General features: G+C 39.9%; 1 protein-coding gene across 14 annotated transcripts in view; it reads right to left on the bottom strand.

Moving 5' to 3' along the window:
- CNTRL (centriolin) overlaps positions 1-24,525 on the bottom strand; it is a 97,333-nt gene that overhangs the window by 610 nt on the left and 72,198 nt on the right. For 7 of the 14 annotated variants that reach the window (XM_030919817.1, XM_030919815.1, XM_030919820.1 and 4 more), the window contains 18 exons: positions 21,956-22,148; positions 18,996-19,126; positions 18,716-18,856; positions 18,487-18,613; positions 17,580-17,744; positions 16,361-16,520; positions 14,738-14,853; positions 14,438-14,655; positions 11,631-11,788; positions 10,556-10,629; positions 8,996-9,184; positions 8,356-8,581; positions 6,873-7,078; positions 5,137-5,277; positions 3,190-3,456; positions 2,963-3,025; positions 1,489-1,695; positions 95-205 (listed from right to left, as the gene is read on the bottom strand). In XM_030919817.1, coding sequence (XP_030775677.1) covers positions 131-205; positions 1,489-1,695; positions 2,963-3,025; positions 3,190-3,456; positions 5,137-5,277; positions 6,873-7,078; positions 8,356-8,581; positions 8,996-9,184; positions 10,556-10,629; positions 11,631-11,788; positions 14,438-14,655; positions 14,738-14,853; positions 16,361-16,520; positions 17,580-17,744; positions 18,487-18,613; positions 18,716-18,856; positions 18,996-19,126; positions 21,956-22,148 — 2,857 coding nt within the window. In that variant the 3' untranslated portion in view covers positions 95-130. Of the gene's footprint in view, positions 1-94; positions 206-1,488; positions 1,696-2,934; positions 3,026-3,189; positions 3,457-5,136; positions 5,278-6,872; positions 7,079-8,355; positions 8,582-8,995; positions 9,185-10,555; positions 10,630-11,630; positions 11,789-14,437; positions 14,656-14,737; positions 14,854-16,360; positions 16,521-17,579; positions 17,745-18,474; positions 18,614-18,711; positions 18,857-18,995; positions 19,127-21,955; positions 22,149-24,525 lie in introns of those variants that run through there. The other 7 variants (XM_030919821.1, XM_030919818.1, XM_030919824.1 and 4 more) reach the window with 7 other exon arrangements.

The following is a 24,525-nucleotide window of genomic DNA, read 5'->3' as shown; positions in this document are numbered from 1 at the left end:
GAAAAAAAAGTTATTCTTAAAACTGCTAAAATTCAAGATCCTCCAATTAAAAGTTCTAGTTTAAAAAAAAAAAAAAAAAACTCTTAACATTTACCCAGTGAGCAGGGATGGCATCAGTGCCGGTAACTGTCTAGTGGTTCTGATGGACCTTGTAGAACTTGTTGGAAGGAGCTCTCAGCCTTTTGGCTAAGATCAAGTGTAGTATCTATTCTTACCAGAAAAGAAGGGAAATAAAGTGTTAGGCTCAGAAGCCAGCCCCCTAACTTTTAACTAGTTCAGGCTTTTATTCCACATAGGTCTGGATTACAACCCCACACTTCTAAATAATTCTACCAATCTCGCCCCTACCCATTGTGCGATGGTTGCCTTTAAAGCACCTAAATAAATCTGGCTGCCACCTTGAGCTGGTAATTGAACCTGGCTCTTAAGCCCTTGTGTACTCTTCTCCCACTACTCTGGGCTGTCTTATCCCTAAAGCTTCCCTATTCAATGCCCAGTGCCTCTCACACTCCTCCTCGAACCCTGCCCTGAGGCCCATGATGATTTTGGCCTTTACCTGACTGGGTTCCACCACAGATAATCATATTCAGATGGCCCTGCTGCTATTAATTAGCTGTGTGACCTAGGGTAAGTCACTTGCCCACCTTGGGCATATTAAAAAGGCAACAGTCTTTGAAAGCTCCTTGTGGCTCCACCATTAAAATATACTGCTCTGTGGTAAAGACAGATTAGCCCGTAAGTCCTACTGTTGTCCTTTGCTATGTCCTTGACCAAATCATTTATCATTTTGTACAGATTACTTACCTATATAAAGGGATAATTCCTACCTCCAAGGATGTAGAAATTAGATAATGTATATAAAGTTTTTTATGTGCACACAATAGGCACTCGAAAATGGAAGCTGTTACCTATCTCTGACAGTTACGTGTGCTACTACTCACCAGTTCCATGAGCATATTTCATGTTCCTCTTAAATGCTTATTAACCTTATCTAAGCTCGCACAGAAAACCTTTGCGAAATTCAGGGTTTTTATAGACCCTAGGTTAAGAGGTCTGAATTCCAACTTCTTAAATGGAAGTTACAAAATGCAGGGAGACAGACTAAACTAGGACTCATATTGGCCTCACAGGTCTAAGCTCTTTATATTGACAGAGTAGAAGATAAAGAAATCCAGAAGTGGAGGACATGAGTAGAATTAACTATATCCCTGCCAGGTCATCCAATCTGCAGTTGTAGTCTGTTTCCTAAGCCATCAGGTTATCCACCTCTACCAAGTCTTTGCTAAGACAAGTGTGGTGGTGTGTGCCTGTAGTCCCAGCTACATGGGAGGCTGAGGTGGGAGGATCGCTTGAGCCTGGGAGGTCAAGGCTGCAGTGGGCTGTGACGGTACCAAGCAAGACCTTGTCTCAAAAAAACAAAACAACAACAACAACAACAAAAAACAACCCCAGGCTATTGTTTTGTTTTTAAAAAGAGCTGCTGCCTACCTGATTTTGTCCAAGTTGAGAGTCCTCTGTGAGGGAAGACTCCAGCTGAGACAGATCGGGTGACGATGCTGAATCTGCAGAGGTGCTGGTGACCAGTTCCCCTAAAGCATCTACTTGTCTTCTCAAACTGTGTAAAGTGCCCTCTGTCTGCCGCTTTCCTTTAATTAATACTTCTGCTTGCTTGGACATACAGTGTCGGAGTTGGGCCTGAAAAGTGTTACAAGACTTAGGGTTTGACACAGAAGAAATGCACCAGAACTACAGCTCAGCTTCCTCACATACACTTGACAGGCAAATCTAGCTAACAGGAATGGTTGTTGAAAATGTTCATCTTTAAAAAGAATCGTAGGAGGTGCCAGGTGGATACTTAGTGAGCATAAACCTTTACTTTTCTGTGTTGTCATTAACTGGGCCTTTCACTTGGCCCGTTTTTTCCATGCTAGCAGTGCTTAGGATTTCTGTATCCCTTGCTTCTCCATTAAATTATTGCCTCATCTCTTTTTTCCTTCTCTGTTATGACTGAGATCAGTTAGTTTATACTTGACACCTGGAGTGTCTCCTGATTATGTATTTTTTTTCCTAAGCCTTAGTTTCTTGTCTATAAACTCACTAGTATTTAATCCTCAACTTCATACTACTTTTTGGCTTTTGCCCCTGCTATAATCAAATTCTCTCAAAGTCTATAGCAGCGCTGTCCAACAGAACTTTCTGCAGTGATGGGAATGTTCTACCTCTGGCTATCAATATAGAAAGCCACATGTGGCTATTGAGCACTTGAAATGTGGCAAATGAATAACTGAATTTTTAACTTAATTATAATTTATTAAAATTTAAATAACCACACATGGCTGGAGACTATCGTTGGACATCACAGGGCTCCACTCAATACTATAGCACTGCACTCTCTCACCCCATACTGTCTACATAGCCATTCCCCCCAAATAAATGTAACCTCCCATCTATACTTTTAACTCTCAAATCTTTAGGTCAACACTGATCAGTAATCCTAGACTCCTATTTTTGGCTGTCTACAGACAGATATCCTTCTCTGGGTATCTCACAAGGCCTTCAAAGTCAACATGTTCGGAGCCAAACAATTCCTTAACTGACATTCAGCCTTTTTCCAGTATCCCAAATCTTTCCTGCCATCGCTGGCCGGTGATAACCTTATAGTTCATCACTGTGTTTCTACTTCCTGTCCCAAATACTTAGATTCTATCAGTTCTAGCTGAGGTAAAGCAGCATTACATAGGTTAAAGAACACTGGAGTCAACACAAGTCATTGCTTTGAACACTGACTGCCGTTTACTGGTGACACCAACTCCTCAGAGCTTCAGACACATGCCATCCCTGACACTGCCGGCAGTGCTGCAACAGCATGGATGTGAAAGCATCAGGTAAATGTAACTTTCCCCTCCCCTCCCCAATGTGCCCAGTATCTCATACTGGTTTTTTGTTTGTTTTAAAGGGCAACCTTGAGTCGGTCTTCCCGGTGACGCAGTTTCTCCCGGAGTGCTTCTCCACGCCAGTGCTCATCCTTTCTCAGAGGGAAAATGGAGATATCAGATACCACTGCTGCTACAAGTGGAAGCCAACCAGCCTTTCCCTCCCCTACCCCAGCACCCCCACATCTGTGTTTCAGCTTGGCTGGGGGAGGCGGTCAATCCTATGAACCCAGAGAATAGCAGGATAAACCCTTACCATTATGTGAACTTGTGAAAAGTTCAGTTTTTCTTCACAAGGTCCCTCATTTATGGTAAATGGAAAGTTCTCTTTCAAGCTTTCCAATTCTCCTTCTAGGTTTTCGTTTCTTTCCAAAATAGCTTCTAGATCTGCTGGTACTTCTGGAAGAAACTGATTGAGATTCTTCAGGCTGGTTCTGATTTCATCCTTCACCTCAGATTTAAGAGTCCTCATTGCGTCACTGATTTCCATTTGTCTTCTCTCCAAATCTTTTTGGTTTGCCATCTAAACAGTGAGTTGGTGTCAAATATCATTGTATAAAATTTCAGACTTACTTGGAATTGAGCTGAATGATGTGCCACGTATTTAAAGATCTATAAATATCAACTACTATAATTACTAGAACTGTAAAAACTTGTGATTTTTCAGATACTCAAGAATCTATAAGCTACTGAATAAATTATTTTATTGGCATTTTCACTGGAACAGCTTTCATTTAGAAAAGGCACATGCATAAAGTTCCTTGAAGGTGAATTACTCTATAGAAGACAATCTCTTTGGAGTCAGACAAAGCTAGTTACCAGTCTCATTTCCAGTATTACCAGTATGACTTAGGGTAAGTTGGCTAACATCTGATCCTCCATGACCTCATTTATACATGGAGATAAATAACTTCTGCTCAGAAATGTGAAAACTAAGTGAGAATTTACATGAAGTACCTCAGTGGCACCCAACTGGCAACTAGAGAAAAGGGCCATTTACTGAAATAAGTCATAAGTGATCTGGATTATAAATGCTAATGCTGGAATTTTATAAGTGAAGAATCTGGTGGCTTGAGCAATATACATTTTTTTTTTTAAAGACAGGGTCTTGCTCTGTCACCCAGGCTGGAGTGCAGTGGCACAATCTTGGCTCACTGCAGTCTCAACCTCCCAGGCTCAAGCATTCCTCCCACCTCAGCCTCCTGAGTAGCTGGGACTACAGGTGTATGCCACCACACCTAGCTACTTTTTGTATTTTTAGTAGAGACGAGGTCTCAGCATGTTGCCCAGGCTGGTCTTGAACTCCTGAGCTTAAGCGATCCACCCACCTTGGCCTCCTAAAGTGCTGGGATTACAGGAATGCACCACCGCACCCAGCCTAGAGGTTTCTTAAAGTGTTACCAATTGCATTTGATGCCTGAGACTACTCTATGTGGCTCTACCCCATATACAGCTTAGTGAAAATGAGATTTATACCTACTGCTAATTGCCTTACCAAATTTGCAAAGGCAAAATCACTAAGGGCTTGTGGTCTTTAAATAATTGTTTTTAGTTATTTTAGCTTGAATCAAATGGTAGGTATATGTGGGGCGTCAGGGGACTGGAAGCACAGATGAAACTAGAATGGCCACGTGGGGTCATCCAAAGGACTAAGTATAGCAGGGCCAAATGAGTGGCCACAGCAGCCCCTGCTAGAGTTCAGGGATGGCCCAGATGCTTTATCTAAAGGACACCAGAGACATCAAGGATTAGAGACTCTACCAGTCCAGGCATGAGCTGGTTTAACACTCTCTGCCTGGCTACATTATGTGATATCAAAGGTTTCCCCCTGGACCATCTTTTCTTGCTCAAGGGGTAGGGGAGGTTTTGGCTCCTATAGACTTGTTTATGGCATAAAATCTAACATTTCAACGTAGTTCTTTGGGACATGAAATATGATGCTCAAGAATTACCGTTTTTCCTTGAAAAACTAACATTTTAAGAGCTTGTCAAATTTAAGAGAATTTTGAAAGTATATTTTTAACAAATAGTGGAGGTGCATTTCTAAATGTTAAGGCTAAAAAGCCAGATTTGACTTAAAGAACATTCTTATAATCAGTTTTTCTATACTACTATAGAAGGGATATTAAAAACAATACAATCTGCCTGAGCCCAGTGAGTCCTCTCTCCCCAGGCTGGCCAGCTGGGCTTCCTGGGCACACACCTGTTTCTTGAGCTCCGTGTACTCATACTGCATCTGGTTGAGCTCCTTCATCAGGCGCCTGGCCCGCTCATGGTTGTCCTGGGCTACCAGTTCAATTGTTGCCATTTCCTTTTGCATGCAGCTGTTCTCCTGTTTTTGCTCCTAGCACAGGAGGAAGAAAATAACTCTGCGATCCAACAAGTGGAGGTGTGGTTTGCTGGCTTACACACTCACTAGCTCTATAACTTCATTCCCCATCTGGGCCTCAGCTTTGCTAGCTGTCAAATGGGGATAATTCTATCTTCCTTTCATTGGCAGATCAAATACAGCTGGGAGTATATACATGTCAGAGCCTGTTAGCATCACCTTTGATAATAAGCTACTAACCCTTTCTGAGTCTTCATTAATTGTCTGTAAAATGAGAATAATAATAGCCATCATCACAGGGTTACTGGTAGGGTTAAATCTGAGACATCTACATTCCATCTGTATGATGATCTGGCCTATCACTAGTTAGACGTGTATCCCCTTTGAGAGACACACATGGTTTAAAAGTTCCTTTCATAGAACAGGGCTCCACTAATCCCTCCAGAGGGTACTGGAAAAATCCACACCCTTGACAGTTCCATTGCTGCTCAGCTGCCTCCATCCACCATAAATTATTCTGACCTATCTGAGTGTCACTTCCCAAATTTATTTCAAGGATGAAAGCATGGTAGATTGAGCTTCCTGGTTTTAGGATAATGATTAAAGCTAATGTTGGCCAAAAAGGGTAGGATGAGAAAAATTTGTAAGCACTGACTACAGCAGTGTAATAAAACTGGCTGGGCATGGTGGCTCACGCCTATAATCCCAGCACTTTAGGAGGCCAAGGCATATGGATCACAAGGTCAGGAGTGCGAGACCAGCCTGGCCAACATGGTGAACCCCACTCTATTAAAAATACAAAAATTAGCCAGGCGTGGTGGCACGCGCCTGTAATTCCAGATACTCAGGAGGCTGAGACAGGATAATTGCTTGAACCTGGGAGGTGGAGGTTGCAGTGAACTGAGATCATGCCACTGCACTCCAGACTGGGTGACAGAGCAAGACTCTGTCTTAAAAATAAAAATAAAAATAAACCATCTATGGGCCGGGCGCAATAGCTCACACCTGTAATCCCAGCACCTTGGGAGGCTGAGGCAGGTGGATCACCTGAGGTCAGGAGTTCAGGACCAGCCTGGTCAACCTGGTGAAACCCCATCTCTACTAAAAATACAAAAATTAGTTGGGTGTGGTGGTGCACACCTGTGGTTCCAGCTACTCAGGAGGCTGAGGCATGAGAATCACTTGAACCCGGGAGGTGGAGGCTGCAGTGAGCTGAGATCGCGCCACTGCACTCTAGCCTGGGAGACAGAGCAGATGCCATCTAAAAAAAAAAACCGTCTAGAGAAGCCTTCTTCAATACCCCTCCACCCGCCAGTGGAGGTGTAAACTGAGGCTCACTGGCAGAACGTGCTCTCTAGTTTGTGCTGATAATGGCTGTTCACACGACAGTCTCCCCAGCCAGCCAGAGCTCCTTTGAGGCTGCACCCCTGTCCCAGGTAAAACTTACCATCAGCTTCAAGGACAAATGATGCATAAATACACCAATAACAACAGTTGGGTTCAGAACTGTGTTGATGGGTAATTTATTTTCTCTATGTTGAAGTGGTGTTGCAGTTTAAAATTTTAAATTTATCATTTCCTCACAAACTGCCACGGCAGCAGGTACTCACAAGAAGGTTTTTCTCCAGCTGGCTCCGCTGGATCTTAAGTGCTTCCTTCAGGCTGGCCACCTGCTTCTCAGCTTTCTTTCTTTCTGTCAAGAACTGGTTCCGCAGGAGGCTGAAGTCTGCCCTCATAGAGTCTGCCTCTTTCTGGAGGGCCAACAGCTCACCTGACTTCTCCACCAACTGCTGCTCCCTTTCTGAAAGCTGCCATTCTGAAATGAGCATTTGCAGTTGGTTTAGCTAAAGAGCCCGAGCCAACTGTGGGCAGAGCTCCCCTTCCCTTGTGGCAGATGCATAATGGTGATATGCGACCCATGCAGGTGCTTTCCTCCATTACAAAGTCTTACAAGCCTACCCTGACCCACACTTCAAAGGCCCAGAAAAAGACCCAGATAAGGGTGCCTTTTGAAGTAATTGGTTCCTGGAGAGACTGATCCCAGAGTGTCAGACAGCTACTATCTTCTCTTTCAACTCTTTGAGACCAGTGAGAGGAAACCCAGCACCAATCCTGAAGTGTGTGGAACAGATGAAATGTTTTTTATAAACACTGATTTTCATAAAGGGAGACACACCAGTACAACGTCCTTCCAGAGGAGGTAGTGCAGTGGAAAGTGCACAGGATTTGGAGCTGCCTCCTACACTGGCATGAGCCCCATTTTATAATGAGGAATACATTTCCTGATGTTCAGTTAGAATCATGTATGCAAACACTTGGTACATAGTGAGTACTCGACAGAGAATGCTTACAAAATAAAAGTGACATTTAAAAGATATTTTTCTTATCACCCAGATTTTACTTTTCAACAACTCTGGCATGATCAGAACTGGACATATTTTTTTTAAGTTTCATTTTAATAATGAAATGATTGGGTCTGCGTATATCAAGAGTTCCCAGGGAAAAAGGAATAATAACCCTTTCAGATCCCCAAGCCCATAACATTTTCCAAGCATTATTAAACCCTGGAGCCTAAGAAAGAGAAAAACCATTTACTGATGTGAGAACAATCATTTACCCTGGATTCCCATGTCAACTTCATTTATATATGGTTCAAGAGAGAACAAACTGACTTAAAAGCAAACACCTGTATTCTGGTACCATTCACTAGGCCAAATCTGGACAGAAGAACTGTTAATATGATTTTTTTTGACACTTGAGATGAAGGAGATCATTATTCCCAAAGCTCAAAAGTAATATCCTTTAAGAGTATCTTTTGGCAGTTATTCACTTGAATGTTCCACTTTCTTGAGATGGCATTCTCAAAGGAGACAATACGAGCAAGGAAGGACTTTCTGGTCAGTCTCAGGATCACATCTCTTCTCTGAACCTGCTTCCTCATCTTTCACAGGGCTATCATACCTCCTGCTTTAACTTCTCCTGCTTCCTCTCCTGGCTCTGGCTGGGGTCTGGATCTCTTTAAATACTTTTGCAAGACAACCAGCAGAGCCAACCCATACCCCATCTCCCAGTGAGAAGTTCCAGAATACATACTAGTTTGGGAGAGCATCTTCTCCAGGCTCTCACCCCACCTCTCCTCTTCCTGCAGAATCCTAACACGCTCTTCAGCCGCCAGCACCTTTGAGAGCACTTGGTCCAGTTTGCTTTTCTGGTCTGTTAATTCCCTTTCCAGCTGGTGCTGTTGCTCCTTCAGTGTCACTTTGCTGGTTTCTAATTTGCTTTCTTCACTTTCTCTCTCTTTCTGGAGTCTCTGAAATATCTTAATAAAGAATAATCTTGATTAGTCATAAAACAACAAATAGTGTCCCAGAGAAGCTGCATGGACATGAGACAGATTCCAGTTCAAAAGAAAGTAGAAGACAGCCCACAGGGACAATTCCATTACAGAGGTGATCAAGAGGGCTTGGGAAGCTGTCTGGCCAGCATGTGAGGAGGGGATTAAAGCAGCAAATGGCACGTGGCCATTAAATATCTTTACAGGACCGATGTTCTATGATCATTAAAGGTCTCTAAGTCACATAGTTGGTGTAAACGCCACCCATGGCTACACAGGGCAGTTAAGCGACACACAGTCCCATGGGGGATATTTCTCAGCAGCTCTCTGCCAGGGGAAAAATAGGCTCACATGAGCCACAAAATGCTTCTTTTATATAAAATCATAAATGTGTAGTACCATTTCTTGTTGGACTAGTTTGAGCTTGTTTTCTTCAATCTCACTCTGAAGCACTTGAAGTTGTTGTTGTTTTGTCTCCTCTTCTTTCTGACAGTCTTCAAACCTATTTGCCCATTCATTGATGTCCTTTTGGAGTCGGGTCTGCTCACTAAGCAATACATCTTGATGCTTGGTGGTGTGAAGCAGGTCCTTTAGGTGAAAGAACAAGTGGAAACTACTAATAAAGCCATCTTTACTAGAGGTGGCCAGGTGCCAATCCAGTATCTACTAAGTCTGACAGAATGAGAGGCATAAAAGTTTATTTCCTTTATTATCTCAATAAACTTATAGGTACAAGAGAATTTAGATGTCTAATCCAAGTTTTATTTTATTTATTTATTTACTTATTTACTTATTTATTTTTTCGACAGTCTTGCTCTGTTGCCAAGGCTGGAGTGCAGTGGCATGATCTTGGCTCACTGTGACCTCCGCCTCCCAGGTTCAAGCAATCCTCCCATCTCAGCCTCTTGAGTAGTTGGGACTACAAGCACATGCCACCACGCCCAGCTAACTTTTTGTCTTTTTAGTAGAAATGGGGTTTCACCATATTGGCCAGGTTGATCTCGAACTCCTGGCCTCAAGTGATCCACCTGCCTTGGCCTCCCAAAGTGCTGGGATTACAGGCGTGAGCCACCATACCCAGCCTGTGTCTAATGTAACTTTTTTTTTTTTTTTTCTGAGATAGAGCTTCGCTCTTGTTGCCCAGGCGGGAGTGCAATGGTGCAATGCCAGCTCACGGCAACCTCCAGGTCTCGGGTTCAAGTGATTCTCCTGCCTCAGCCTCCCGAGTAGCTGGGATTACAGGCATGCGCCACCACACCCAGCTAATTTTGTATTTTTAGTAGAGATGGGGTTTCTCCATGTTGGTCAGGCTAGTCTTGAACTCCTGACTTCAGGTGATCTGCCCACCTCAGCCTCCCAAAGTGCTGGGATTACAGGTGCAAGCCACCGCACCTGGCATAACTCTTAATTTACATAATAGAAACTAAGGTCTAGAACTCGCCTGAAGTGCTCTGAATTACAGCACTAGTCTCACAGGACAACACTGAATTCCCTTTAAGAAAATCATTAGAAGTACAAGGGCCAAAAATCTGCTATATTCAGTATCTGACAAGATAGAGGCCCAGATTTGACAGTTACTCTATGGCTCAAGGAGTAATCAAATCTAAGCCCAGCCTTTAAAGGCCTCATCTGTGCCATGGATTACAGATGACCCATCTGGTCCCTGAAGCCCCAAGAAGAGCTGCTGAGAGACTGCTGCTGGGCTCTGGTCTAGCCACCACCCTACTTACTAGCTTTGAGTAAAACTTTGTTTGTATCAAGAGTTCTAAGGCTAAAATAAATTAGCAAACCACTGCTCTCCACCAAAACTTTTATTTATGTGATGGTTATGTTATATAAATGGTCCTACAGTATCTGCTGTTGTGAAGAGGAACCAGCCTACTTGATTTCTTTGTTATTTAAACCAATTGTCTGCATACCCTCAGTATACTACTAGAATATTACATTTGTTAACCTTACCTGTTTTGCTAGGTTCAAATGGTCTTGGACATTAGCTAGTTCCTCCTGCAGTGAGTTTACTGCTTCTTGTTTTTCTACAGAAATGACATTCTCATGAAATAAGAAATACATACGTACATACAGATTCCCATTAGCATTCTCAAAAAGTAGAGAAGTTATTTTACGCTTACTTCTATTACATGTATGACTATGCCACACTATCTCATTAAAGGCCAAAAGAGAGTTATATGCACAATCCACATTTGGGCTTGGAGCTCAGGTTTTTAAAGATTTTCATGTTCAAAATCTCACAACGAAAAAATTACAGATAATGTTAGGTGCATAGCTTAAAAACAGCTACCTTCTGCATTGCTGGTAGAAATAGAAACTTAACCTTTCAGGAAGGCAATTTGGGAATAAATTTTATATCTATACTGGCTTTGTCAATTACTAGCTGTGTGACCTCTAGCAAGTCACTTCTCATTTAAGCAGTCACAAGAAAACTAAGCTTCAGTTTCCTTATTTACAAATGAGTAAAATAATTTTTATCTCATAAACATGTTATGAGGATTAAATGAGAAAATGAAATATCAAGGACATAAAAAATGTTCAACAAGTATATTATTAGATAGAATTACTCAGCAATTTCTAAATAAATTATCATATTTATAAACATTTGATAATTTTAAAATCTTCATTATTTACATCTTTGCTTTTCAAACTAGGCACACACCCCTAGGAAAAATCTGGAAGGATATTCACCAAACTGTTACTAGGAATCTATGAGGAGTGAGGTAAACAGCAATTTTGATTTCTTTTTACTATGTTTTAAAATTGTTCTCTAAGGAAGATGAATTAGGTGTTTTTTTTTTTTTTAAACTGACTTTGAGATAAAATTCACATATTAGGTCCTATTTAAAGTGTATAATTCAAAGGCTTTTAGTAGTTTGCAAGTTGTGCAACCATTACCACAATCTAATTTTACAAAGAAACTCCATGCTCCTTAGGAGGAATTACTTCTGCCATAAGAAAAATCAAACAAAGAAACTAACAAAGGGCAACGAAATCACACTTTCACTGTTCTGCTGCCTTATACCTTGGAGCTGCTGTTGTATTGCTGAAATGTCGTTATGCAGTGACAACTTGTCTCTGTTTAGTTGGTCTAGTTCCTGCTGCAGTTTTCTGACATTCAATTCCAACTTTTCTAAGTTTGATTGCTCCATTTTGCTATTTTCTTCTGCTGCTGCTAAAACCCTACCACAGAGAATAAGTCAGACTGTCAAATATAAAATATTCAAGCACACACAGGAGATGACTGAGGAACAGTGTTATCCTTTCACAACATACAGTTATGGAAAGTATAAAAGATTATAAATCTTCACGAAATTTAAGACAACTCATTTTCAAAATCTTATCAGCTTTCTAAGTGGAGACTTTTTTCAAATGACTCATTAAACTGAAGTTTTATAAAAATCATAGATTAAAAACATGGATAACATTCAGAATTCCAAAAATCTGATAAAAATGGAGCTGTGACAATAAAAAAAGTAGAAAACGATTGTATGTACAGTAGGATCTGTCCATATAGCAGACATGCATGAGCATGTATTGTAGTATATAAAGGGACTCATACAGTGTGAACTTGCTTTTGGTCTGGCTTCTTTCACTCAGCGTAGTTACTTTGAGATTCATCCGTGTTGTGTGTATCAATACTTCATTCCCTTCTTATTGCTGAGTAGTATTCTACAGTGTGGATATACCACAATTTGTTTCTGTTTACCAGGTGATAGACATTTGGGTCATTTCTAGTCTTTGGCTATTACAAATAAGGCTGTCATGAACATTAGTATATACACTGTGTAGAAATATGCTTTCATTTCTCTTGAATAAATATAATACCTAGGAGTAGAATGGCTAGATCTTCCGGTTGGTGTATGTTTGATTTTTAAGTAACTGTTAAACTGTCTTCCAAAGTTAAATAGTTACTTAATACCATTTTACATGCCCCTCAATCATATATGAAACTTCCGGCCGGATGCGGTGGCTCACGCCTGTAATCCCAGCACTTTGGGAGGCCAAGGCGGGCGGATCACGAGGTCAGGAGATCGACACCATCCTGGCTAACACAGTGAAACCCCGTCTCTACTAAAAATACAAAAAATTAGCCGGGCGTGGTATCGGGTGCCTGTAGTCCCACCTACTCTGGAGGCGGAGGCAGGAGAATGGCATGAACCAGGCAGGCGGAGCTTGCAGTGAGCCACTGCACTCCAGCCTGGGTGACAGAGACTCCCGTCTCAAGAAAAAAAAGAAAGTTGCTGGTTAATATTAACATTTGGTATGGCTGTTGTTCTAATAGGTGTGTAGTGATATCTCACTGTGGTTTTAATTTGCATTTCCGTAATGATTAATGATCCTGCGTATCTTTTCATGTGCTTATTTGCCATCCATTTATCTTCTGTAATGAAATGTCTGTTCAAATCTTTTGCCCATTTAAATAACTGGGTTATTTTCTTATTGAGTTTTCAGAGTTCTTTATATATATATTCTGAACACAAGTCCTTTATCAGATACATGGGTTGCAAATATTTTTTCCCAATCTGTGACATATCTTTTCATTACCTTAACAGTGTCTTTTGAGGAGCAGATGTTTTAAATTTTGAAGTCTAATTGTATCAATTTATTATTTTATGGATCATGCTTTTGGTGTCATACCAAGAATTTGTGCCCACTCCAAGGTCACAAAAGTTTTCTACTATGTTTTATGTTTTCTTCTAGAAGTTTTATATTTAGGTTTTACATGTATGATTATGGTCCTATATATAAACATAAAAATAAATATGTGTATATATACATATTTTTTGAGACAGGGTCTCACTCTGTCACCCTGGCTGGAGTGCAGTGGTATCATCATGGCTCACTGCAGCCTCGACCTCCCAGGCTCAGACAATTCTCCCACCTCAGCTTCCCAACCTGGCTATTTTTAATTTTTTTTGTTGTTGTTGCAGACACAGGGTCTTTCTAATTGTGTAGGCTGGTCTCAAACTCCTGGGCTCAAGTGAACCTCCTGCCTCAGCCTCCCAAAACGCTGGGATTACTGGCATAAGCCACCGTGCCTGGCCTCATTTTAAATTAATATTTATATATTATACAGAGTGAGGTATGAATTGAGGTTCTTTTTTTGGTTTTGTATATCCAATTGTTTCAGCAACATTTTTCTAAAAGACTATCTTTTCTTTACTGAAAAAGATGCCTTTGTATCTTCATCAAAATCAGTTGTTCACATATATGTCAGTTTATTTCTAGACTTTCTATTCTATTCCATTGATCTATGTGTTCATCTTTATACTAATACCACAGTGTTTTGATTACTATAGGTTTATAAAAGTGTTGCAATCAGGTAGTGTTAGTCCTAAATTTTTGTTCTACTTTCTAAAAGTTGTTTTGGTGTCATACCTAAAAAACTGTATAAATTCTATTGTAGGTCTTAGAATAATTCGATTCTAGGTTTATATCATTTCAGAACCAGCTTGTCAATTTCCACAAGAAAAGGCTATTGAGATTTTAATTGTAACTGTTTTGAATCTAGAGATCAATTTGAAGAGAACTAAATCTTTAACAATGCTGTCTTCTGCTCCATGAACAAGATATATATCTCCATTTATTTCCAGCATGTATTATTTTACTTAAAAAAAGCACAATAGATTTTTTAAAAATGGTTTTGAGGAAAAAAAAAAAAAAAGCTAGAGGGAAACTCACCAAACAATGCAACTGGCAAAATGTATTATGATACCAAGTTTGTGGTGTATTTTATCCTTTTCTCTATTTTCCAAATTTTTTCTAGCATGTTTATAATGTCTTGGCCTGAAGAAGTGATCCTGCAAGCTTATTTGTTCTTGCTCTCACCTTTTGGTTTGTGCCAACTTTTTTTCCCAAATGTCACATTTCTCTTGGAGATCTTCCTTTTCTTTGCTCAAACACTCAACACACGATTGTAAAGCTCGGGACTCAGTAGTCATTCGTTCTATTTCTCGTTTATTCCTCTCGAGGAGCTGCTTCTGCCACTCTATTTCCCCTTTCTGCTGCTGGGCTATCTGCTGCAAATTCTCTAACTCCAGTTTCTCCTAAATCAGATAAAAGAGGACTCAAACATCCTACATGAGAAAGACCTCAGTTTCTTAAGGGTACAATGGCTTTGTTCATTACCTCTAGCACTGCCACCTGAGTCTTCTCTAATTCAGATACCTTTTGGTCATGTTGTAGCTTCAAACCTTGTAGCTCATTGTTTTCAAGTTGCAACATGTCCAGAATATTCTTTAGTTCTAAGGGATAGAAACAAAGCATGGTCCATGATATTAAATGAACTTGGAAAACATTTACAAAATGAAACAGAAAACAATGCTATTGACTAATACAAGATAATTTTTAAAATTCTGTTGCGCTGAATTAATGGTGCTAATTTTATTCTTAATAAAAAATTCTCTAAAAGTATTGTTACATACTATTTAATTTGTTTAAAACATTTTAACAAGCCAGGTGCAGCAGCACGCGCCTGTAATCTCAGCCATTTGGCAGGCTGAAGTGTAAGGATTGCTTGAGCCCAGGAGTTTGAGACTAGCCTGGTTGACAGAGCAAGATCCCATCTCTATACAAATAAATAAACAAACATTTTAACAAAAACATTTAATTAACAAAGATCTGGTTCCAAAGCATTTGCTTCTACATAAAAGAATCAACTAAAAGCATTTTCTATAAAATTGATCAAAATAAGTTAAAAATACTTTGAAATACAGACTGAGATTTACATAACAATTTTTTGGCCTTTGAAATACAAATATTTAAATATTAACTTTTTTTCTGATTATAGAGATATTTGCTTATTGTAGAAAAGTTGGAAAATACGAAAAAAATAAAAACCCACCACCACCAAATCACTATTACAATAGCATTTTGATGTTCCAAGAATGCATGTGCGTGCGCACACACACACTTATTCTCACACATTTTAAAATAAACTGGGTCTATATACTCCATACTCATTTTTTACCCACTTTTTTCATTCTTCTCATGGGCATGTTTGTATGTCATTAAATGTTAAAAATACGACTTTTAAATTGGTCATCTGTTTCCAATTTTGCAGGGGGTGTGGTGAAACAGGGTCTTCCTCTGTTTCCCAGGCTGGAGCATAGTGGCATAATCATAGCTCACTGCAGCCTTGACCTCCCAAGCTCAAGGGATCCTCCCTGCTTGGCCTTCCGAATAGCTGAGACTACAGGTGCACATCAATGTGTATCGCTAATTTTTGAATATTTTTGTAGAGATGGGGTCTCACTACATTGCCCAGGTAGTTTTGAACTCCTAGGCTCAAGCAATCCTCTTGCCTCAGCCTCCCAAAGAGCTGGGATTATAGGCATGAACCACCACACCCAGCCTGTTTCCAAATTTTGTCATTATAAATATGGCTGTGATGTACATACTTGCCCTTTCTGGAGGAGTAGAAATGGGCTGACTGGTTCAACAGGTGTGAATTTTAAGAGTCTTGAAACACTGGGAGATTGTTCCAGTTTACATCTCAATTGATAGACTGTGCGTGCTCTTCTTTCAGCACACTCTGATCAGCAATGAGCATGATTATTTTGCTTTTAAATAAAGTTTACCAATTAAAATGGCAGAAAATAACATCATATGCCTTTTATAACCTGCTTTCTTTGCTTATTAGTAGTAAGGTTAAACTTTACAGTTTGGCCATTTCTTATTTTTTTCTGTGACTTGTAATACACAGACATTTCCAACCTCAAACTTTGTATGATTGTTTTCCTTTAAACTTACCAGTTTTATGTTTAGACATCTGCCTTAAAACAATCTGAAGATTTTCTTCCTCTTTTTCAATTTCCTGCTTTATAAATGTAAGCTGAGTTTTTCTTTCACTAATCTGAACGTTCAGTTCTCCTTTCTGAAAACTCAGTTCTTCCAGAAGAGATTTTACTTCCTGTGTTTGAAAAAAAAAAAGTTACCCCCTCCTGTGACTGTAAATGAAAATTACTTCAAAATAAGTTCTGTTATTTATTGTTTTATTTCATAGAAATTCTAATTTGGAAACAAGCTCATTTTTGCCTTTTATGTCAAGAACAGCATTATATTTTGCAGAAACCTATTTCTATATAATAGAAGAAAGTAACATATTCTCTTCATCTAAATATATTTGCAACATTACTATAAGCAAGGCAATGTGCTATAGAGAGAAAAGCCTGACTGAGACATGGCTCCTGCTCTGGAAGGGCTTAGCACCTTGTTGAGTAGTAAGGCAGGGAACATAAACACAATCACAAAAGGCTAAGATGCCCTAGGAAACATGCAGACAGACTGTTTCTAAACTCAAAAGAAGGAAACTCCTTCTTCCAAGAGAAAGAAAAAAGTCAGAGAAGTTTTCTTTTCTTTTTTTTTTTGAAATTGAGTCTCACTCGGTCACTAGGCCGGGGTGCAGTGGCACGATCTCGGCTCACTGCAACCACCGCCTCCAGAGTTCGAGTAATTCTCCTTTCTCAGTCTCCCGAGTAGCTGGGATTACAGGTGCATGCCACCATGCCTGGCTAATTTTTGTATTTTTAGTAAAGATGGGCTTTCACCATGTTGGCCAGGATGGTCTCAATCTCTTAACCTCGTGATCTGCCCGCCTTGGCCTCCCAAAGTGCTGAGATTACAGGTGTGAGCCACTGCACCCGGCCAGAAGTTTTCTTAGAGGAGGTGGCATGAAGCTGCGTCATGAGAAACAGGTGAGATCAGGCTAGTGATAGGGAAGAAAGGGAATTCCTGGAGAAGAAATGGTATGAAAAAGGTACAGGGGCAGGAGAACTTTGAGCATATCCAGAAAACAACATGGGGGACTACACATGACAGCCACTGCATGGATACATAACAAATTGATTTTACAGAGGAAGCAAGATTTCAGGAATTTATATTTTCATTTGGGGAGAAGCAATGAAAATACATCAAAGTAAACCTATAGCACTGTCCTAGGACTCTTCAGAAAACCTAATAAAAAACACACCTTAATGTGATTGCACTTCTCAGCTACTTCAGTCTCTCCCAGTCTCAGAGCTTTCTGGAGGTCAGCTTTTGCCTGCACCATGCTTCCTTGGAGTAGATGCAGCTCCTCCTTTTTATGCCCTAACTGCCTGTCCAAGACAGCCATCTCCTGCTGCTGACTTGTCACCTGTATTAAAGAAAAGGGAAGAGTAAGTTTGACAAAGGCCATACAGCCCTCCGTGCTAACCTGGAGATAATTTAGTTGTGAGGTAAAATCAGGAGCTAATAGCCTAGCCCCCAAGAGTCAGAAAACCCAGGCAAGGAGTGCAAGGGTGAAATGCCTAATGAAAACCTTGAGCTCACATACTTAAAACCACTCAAATCACAGTGATCACAGTAAGAACAACAATATGACAATCATGATTATCTCTCAGGTTATGGTTTTCCAAGAACTTTTATTTTTATACCCTAATTCCATTTTGACATCCTTGGTGATGGAAGTTAGTCAGAGATTTTTAAAATGCATTCATTTTTAAAATTAAAAACTTGTTACAATTTTAAGGACAATATGTATTTGTTTACAAAAAAAAGAAGACCATGTGGATATGCAAAAGGAAGAAAACAGAAAATACTCAGAATCCCCCTTATCAGATGACCACTTTTGTACTTTGGTATTGACTAAAAATACAACCACAAGTGTTCATAAAGGCATTTAACAGAAATGATATCATAGAGTATACCATGTTTTGAGACTCACTTTTTTTACTCAAAAATATTGTATTGAGTTGGGATTCAAATTTAGTTCAGACTTTATGATTAACAACTATAATACATAGCCTCATTTATTCTTTTCTACAATTAAACATGTATTACTTTTATAATCATACAGTGCTGTGTCAGTTGTTTTTTCAAGGCGTCTATTGCCATACCTGGCTTTTCAGCTTTTCCAGCTCAGCTCTCTTGGCTTGAAGGAGTGTCTCAGATTCTTTAAGGACTTGCAGGTGGTGATCCTCATTGCGTTCTGCCATCTCAACGTCTTTTTGCAGTTTCTGAAGCCTACAAAGCACCAGCAACACTAGAGCAGATACTAAGGGACTCGGAACCCCAGAGCTGTCTTCCAGCACAAACCCCTTGTAGCCCTACAGGGGACTTACTTACTCTTCTGTCAGTTTTTCCTTCTTCTTGCTTAAACATTGGAAGTCTGAGTCTTCTGCTGCTACAATTTTGTTTATTTCTTTCAAGATTTCTTCTTGCTTGATTTTATGCTGCTCCAAATCCTTTGCATCAGCCTGGAGTAATCTAAAGCACATTGCTTTATTCCCCCCAGGTCCTGTAGACTTACCACGCATTATTTATCATAAACCAATTATTATCCCCTTAGAAGCAAACTTTTCATTCATCTCAATGTGTACATCAACGGCTTAGGGAATCCACCTACCTTAGCTGCTGATGAGCTTTGACAAGGTTAATGGCAGTTTCCTGAGCTCTCCTTTCTAATTCCTCAGCATCTGACTCAGTTTGCAATAAACTTCTCTTGGCATCAGTGAACTTTTCGACAGCATTTTTTGTCTAGAAAAGAAACTGTCATTAAAAGCCATTCAGTTACAATACTCACTCACAGCTACTGGCCATGTAAACCAGTACATCTCTTTTGGAAAACAAGATGATACAGAAAGACATAAAAATGTCCATTCACTATAACTCTAATTCTTGGTAAATAATTCAGAAGCAAAGAACTACTACAGAAAAATGCTCATTGTATAATAATATAAGACCTGACAAATAATAGGCTAAGTGATAATGCATTAACAAAGTGGAATACTGTGTAGCCTTTAAAATGATCAGATGACAATGTAGCAACACAGAAGAAAGTTAATACTATGTTGGCTGAGAAAAATAAAATGATATAAGCACTGTGAGAGCAACTATGTAAAACTACACGTGTCAATAAAGACAGAAAGACTATATAAAAACAGTCACTTGAAAGTAGTGGAACTAAAGATGCTTTTTATTTCAAAATAATCTGTAATACTATTATATCATTTAAAATATTAAAACTATCTACCCAACTAAGTGGTAATGAAGTGATTTTACCAAGATTCTCTCCACACAGAAACTCTTGCTGTACTCTATAGTCATTATCAAGTGAAGTAAAAATGCATTGATCTGGTGATAATGTAATTATGGCTGACAAACACAAACATTAAATACTTTGCAAATGTTTAAAATCTTCCTATATAAGAGTTGGTAAAAACATAATTTTTTTTTTTTTTTTTGAGACGGAGTCTCACTCAGTCGCCCAGGCTGGAGTGCAGTGGCGTGATCTCGGCTCACTGCAAGCTCCGCCTCCCAGGTTCACACCATTCTCCTGCCTCAGCCTCCCAAGCAGCTGGGACTATAGGTGCCCGCCGCCACGCCGGCTAATTTTTTGCATTTTTAGTAGAGACGGGGTTTCACCGTGTTAGCCAGGATGGTCTCGATCTCCTGACCTCGTGATCCACCTGCCTCGACCTCCCAAAGTTCTGGGATTACAGGTGTGAGCCACCGTGCCCGGCCCACAATTTTTTTTTAATCAACTTGGTTTCTTTTTCTGCCTAACATAAGATGCTTAAAACAATGACATCAAAAGTTCCAAAAATAGAGCAGTGACTCACCTTCAGCCAAAAAAAAAAAAACAAAAACACTGAAGTCTGCCATTGTACTAAAGCCAGAGGAGTCCGTATGTTAAATTTGTCTATTAAATATCTGTGTGCATGCAAAAGGGTTGGCAAGCTCCCAGAGAGCTACATATTTCACCATACGTCTTTCCATTTCAGATAGCTTGTTTCTGTCAGTTTCATCAGCAAAGCACTGGACAAAACTCGCTAGGCATTCCAGAAAAGCCACCAAATAGTTTTTTGTCTCCTTCTATGTCAGGTTTTAATGCGTCTGGCACACTCCTTACAAAACGCCACTACTTTCTCTCTCCTCCTCCTTACCAAGCTGCCTCCCTGAGTCATTTTGGGAGGATGAAGGTGAAAGAACTTATCAGCCTTGGTTCACTTACTACCTCTGCCTACTACCACTGCCATCAATTTTCTTTTGATGATTTTATATATATATACACCTATATATGTTAATATATAACAAAAATATACCAAAATATATAATCAAAATATACCACTGATATTTTGAAGATATATCATCAAAATAATATATCTTATTATATATTATTATAACAGTGATTTTTTTTCCTCTAGTTCTGCTCACATCTATTTTCTCTCACAGTAATCCAACATATGACAACAGAAGGAACAGCTCATCTGAAAAGAAAAGGACTTTTTCCATTCTTAATTACTCACAGAATTTCTTTAATAAACAATTTAGTTCCCAGGTAATAGATTGCTTTTAATTTAAATATATTCATGTTGAAATAGCAAAATAAAAATAATAGTTCCTGAGGTGTTTCATGTGGGTAAGGAACTCTTTCCATCCTGGAATTCTCATCTAATTAAAAGAGTCCTTGGCTATGTGACCCTGGGCCAGTAATGAGCCTCTCTGAGCTACATCAGTAAACCAAGCTAACATCATCTTACAGGGCTGCCAGGAAAGTTAAACGAAACATTTACAAAATGGCCATGCATAGCCATAGCAGTGGCTCAATAACAGGTAACTCCTTTTTCTCCCCAACTTCCCTCTGTGTTGTAGTCTAAAGAATATTATCGGGCCAGGTGCAGTGGCTCACGCCTGTAATCCCAGAACTTTGGGAAGCCGAGGCAGGATCACAAGGTCAGGAGTTCAAAACCAGCCTGGCCAACATGGTGAAACCCCATCTCTACTCAGGAGGCTGAGGCAGGAGAATCGCTTGAACCAGGGAGGTAGAGGTTGCAGTGAGCTGAGATTGTACCACTCCACTCCAGCCTAGGTGAGACACCATCTCAAAAAATAAAAGAATATTATCTCAGACCAAAAAATATTTTGTATCATTATCAACTTGAAGACCAAAGTAATACTTGTGAGGTCCATTGTAGTTTAATAAGAATATAAAGATTGACCTATTTCAAAAAACACAGCAGAATCCAAATAATTAGATATAAAAGACGCACAGGATAAGGAGGTGGGGTGTGCTAGGAACTAAGTAACTTCAGGAATTTTAAATATGCTGTTTTATTTAATCCATGCTGAAAAGCCTACATATTCTTAGCCTGAATTTAAAGATAAGAAAAGCAAAGCCAGGGGACTTGTATGACTTGCACAAATTCTCACATCTCCTTAACTAGCAGAGTCCAGCCTGGAACCTGGATGTCTGACTTGGACAACTGTCCTCTTTGCACACACATTCTCTTTCTAATCCTTCATGCAGATAGTAAGCTGACTCACCCACACTGAGCTCACACCCCAAACCACAACAAGACATACCTTTTCTTTAGTGCATGAAAGTTCACTCTCAGCCTCTGCCAGGAGTCGGTCAGCTTCCCTCAGCTCTGAGCGACGTTTCAGAAGAGTCTTCTCAATGCACTCAATTTCATCTACAATATCTTCATGATGTTTGAGTGATTTTTCTATTTCTAGTTCAGTCATAAGACTCTCAACATTTCCATCAATGGAGTCCCTAAAAAATAATATACATACCCATTAAAAAATTGTAAATGGGCCGGGCGCGGTGGCTCAAGCCTGTAATCCCAGCACTTTGGGAGGCCGAGACGGGCGGATCACGAGGTCAGGAGATCGAGACCATCCTGGCTAACACGGTGAAACCCCGTCTCTACTAAAAAATACAAAAAACTAGCCGGGCGACGAGGCGGGCGCCTGTAGTCCCAACTACTCGGGAGGCTGAGACAGGAGAATGGCGTGAACCCGGGAGGCGGAGCTTGCAGTGAGCTGAGAGCCGGCCACTGCACTCCAGCCTTGGTGGCAGAGCAAGACTCCGTCTCAAAAAAAAAAAAAAAAAAAAAAAAAAAAATTGTAAATGTAGACAACATAGGTACTTGTAGCCTAACTACTAAAAAGATCTACAATGATTTTCTAATTTTATATGAGAATAGATAAGAAAGACTGCTACATTTGATTCTGTTCAAGGTCTATGTTTACCATTTTATTAAACATGGAATTCTTATTGGCAATAAATGCATAATCTGTAAAATGCATGACATGGAATTGTTTGCCCTTTTAAATATAACAACAAAGATTATTGTGTTGTCATCTCTTGACCAAGAAAATGTTGATACTTCTATTCTCTTGAGGTACAAAAATAAAGCAAACCACTACCACAATATTCATCCATTCCCTCAAAACTATCCTTCAAGGGCAGTTTATAGGCTGCCCTGAAGACTACCTGATTTTGTGATTTATTCCATTCGGCTAAAGTAAAACTCTGGTGACAACATTTGACATATCAAAAACCATGACACACAATTCAATATCTTAAGGCTAACATGACAAAATTATTTAAAAATTAGATTATCACTGCATGACAGAAAAATATGAAAATAAATTCAACATTTAACAGATTCTCTTTAAATGAAGGCATACATATGATTTTTACTTTCTTCTTGGAACATTTTTGTGTTATCCAAACTTCCTAGAATAGTATTTATTACACTTTTATAACTATGAAAAGAAGTGGCGATACTACCACCCTATCACCTCCCTCCAAAATACCTCAGAATAAAAAAATTCCACTCTCCAATGTGTATACTCACAAAAATAACAGATACAACCATCTGACTAACCTTCAAACGTCTAGCCCCTATCTTTTAGGTGTGGCCCTTGCTTTCACTTGCCAAGACTGTTAGTCACATGTCTGCTGCTAGATGGCAGCAACCACGTCTTTCTTACTTGTGTTCTCTGCAGGCCTCCCTACCACCCTGGGGTCTGGGCCAGTCTGGGTTAAATGACAAAAACTGGGGAACTGTCATAATTCATGGACTTCTGCAACAGATAGGCTTTTGCATAATTAACCCAATCAACAGATGCTGCCTTCACTAAGTGACCCTATGACAGGTGATGGGACACAGAGATGGAGGTCCAGCTACTGCCTTCAAGGAGCTCCTGGGCTCCCCACAACATTGTGTGAACAGTGCTATGACCAAGGTTGCTAACCTTGAATTGTGGGCACCTGAGAAGAAATAGGCTTTTTAACGAGGAAATAAAAGAGAGGGGATCTCTGACCTTTATTTTGAAGACATGCTGGAGTTAGGCAGGGGGGTCAGCAGGGAGAAGACAGTACAAGCAAAGGTATAGAGGCAGGAGAAAATGTAGTGTTCAGGGAAACCACAGGAAAGGAGTGAGCCAGACCCAACACTGTGATAAAAGAAAAAGACAGGTGGGTTTCAGATGGAGAAGGGCTGTGTATATTCTGATGGGACTGAGAATCACACGGGAAAGTGGAACAGTCGATTTGCAGTGTGTCAAGATACAGTGTAGACCAAGAGAGAAGACATGGAAGGCCAGTGTGGAAACTATTACAATCGCTAGGATGAGAGTAATTAAAAGCTAGAGAAGGGGAGATGACAGAAAGGGACCAGTTTGAGAGCTCTCTGGACGCAGTCAGCAGGATTTAGAGACCAACTGGAAGAATAGGAGAGTAACAGAAGAGAAAGAGTTGAGAACCCCTGCCATATTTTTAGCTAGGGTAACTGGAGAAGGGAAATGGTTATACCACTCTTCAAGGGGGACTACAAGAAGAACTGATTTGTATTATTGGCCAAAAGAACTCAGAACTGTATTGCTCAATGTGGTACTCAATATGTGGCTATTAAATTAATTGAAATTAAATTTTGTTCCTCAGCTCCATCAGCCACATTTCAAGTGCTCAACAGCCACATTGAGCTTGTGGTTACTGTTTTGGACTGGCTATTAAATTAATTGAAATTAAATTTTGTTCCTCAGCTCCATCAGCCACATTTCAAGTGCTCAACAGCCACATTGAGCTTGTGGTTACTGTTTTGGACAGAAGATCAAGAACATTCCAAGATTACAGAAAGTTC

The sequence above is a fragment of the Rhinopithecus roxellana genome, chromosome 16 (genome assembly GCF_007565055.1).
Source record: "Rhinopithecus roxellana isolate Shanxi Qingling chromosome 16, ASM756505v1, whole genome shotgun sequence".
In the NCBI taxonomy this organism is placed as follows: domain Eukaryota; kingdom Metazoa; phylum Chordata; class Mammalia; order Primates; family Cercopithecidae; genus Rhinopithecus; species Rhinopithecus roxellana.
Note: the sequence above shows the minus strand (reverse complement) of the source record. Positions and strands in the feature narration are given on the sequence as shown.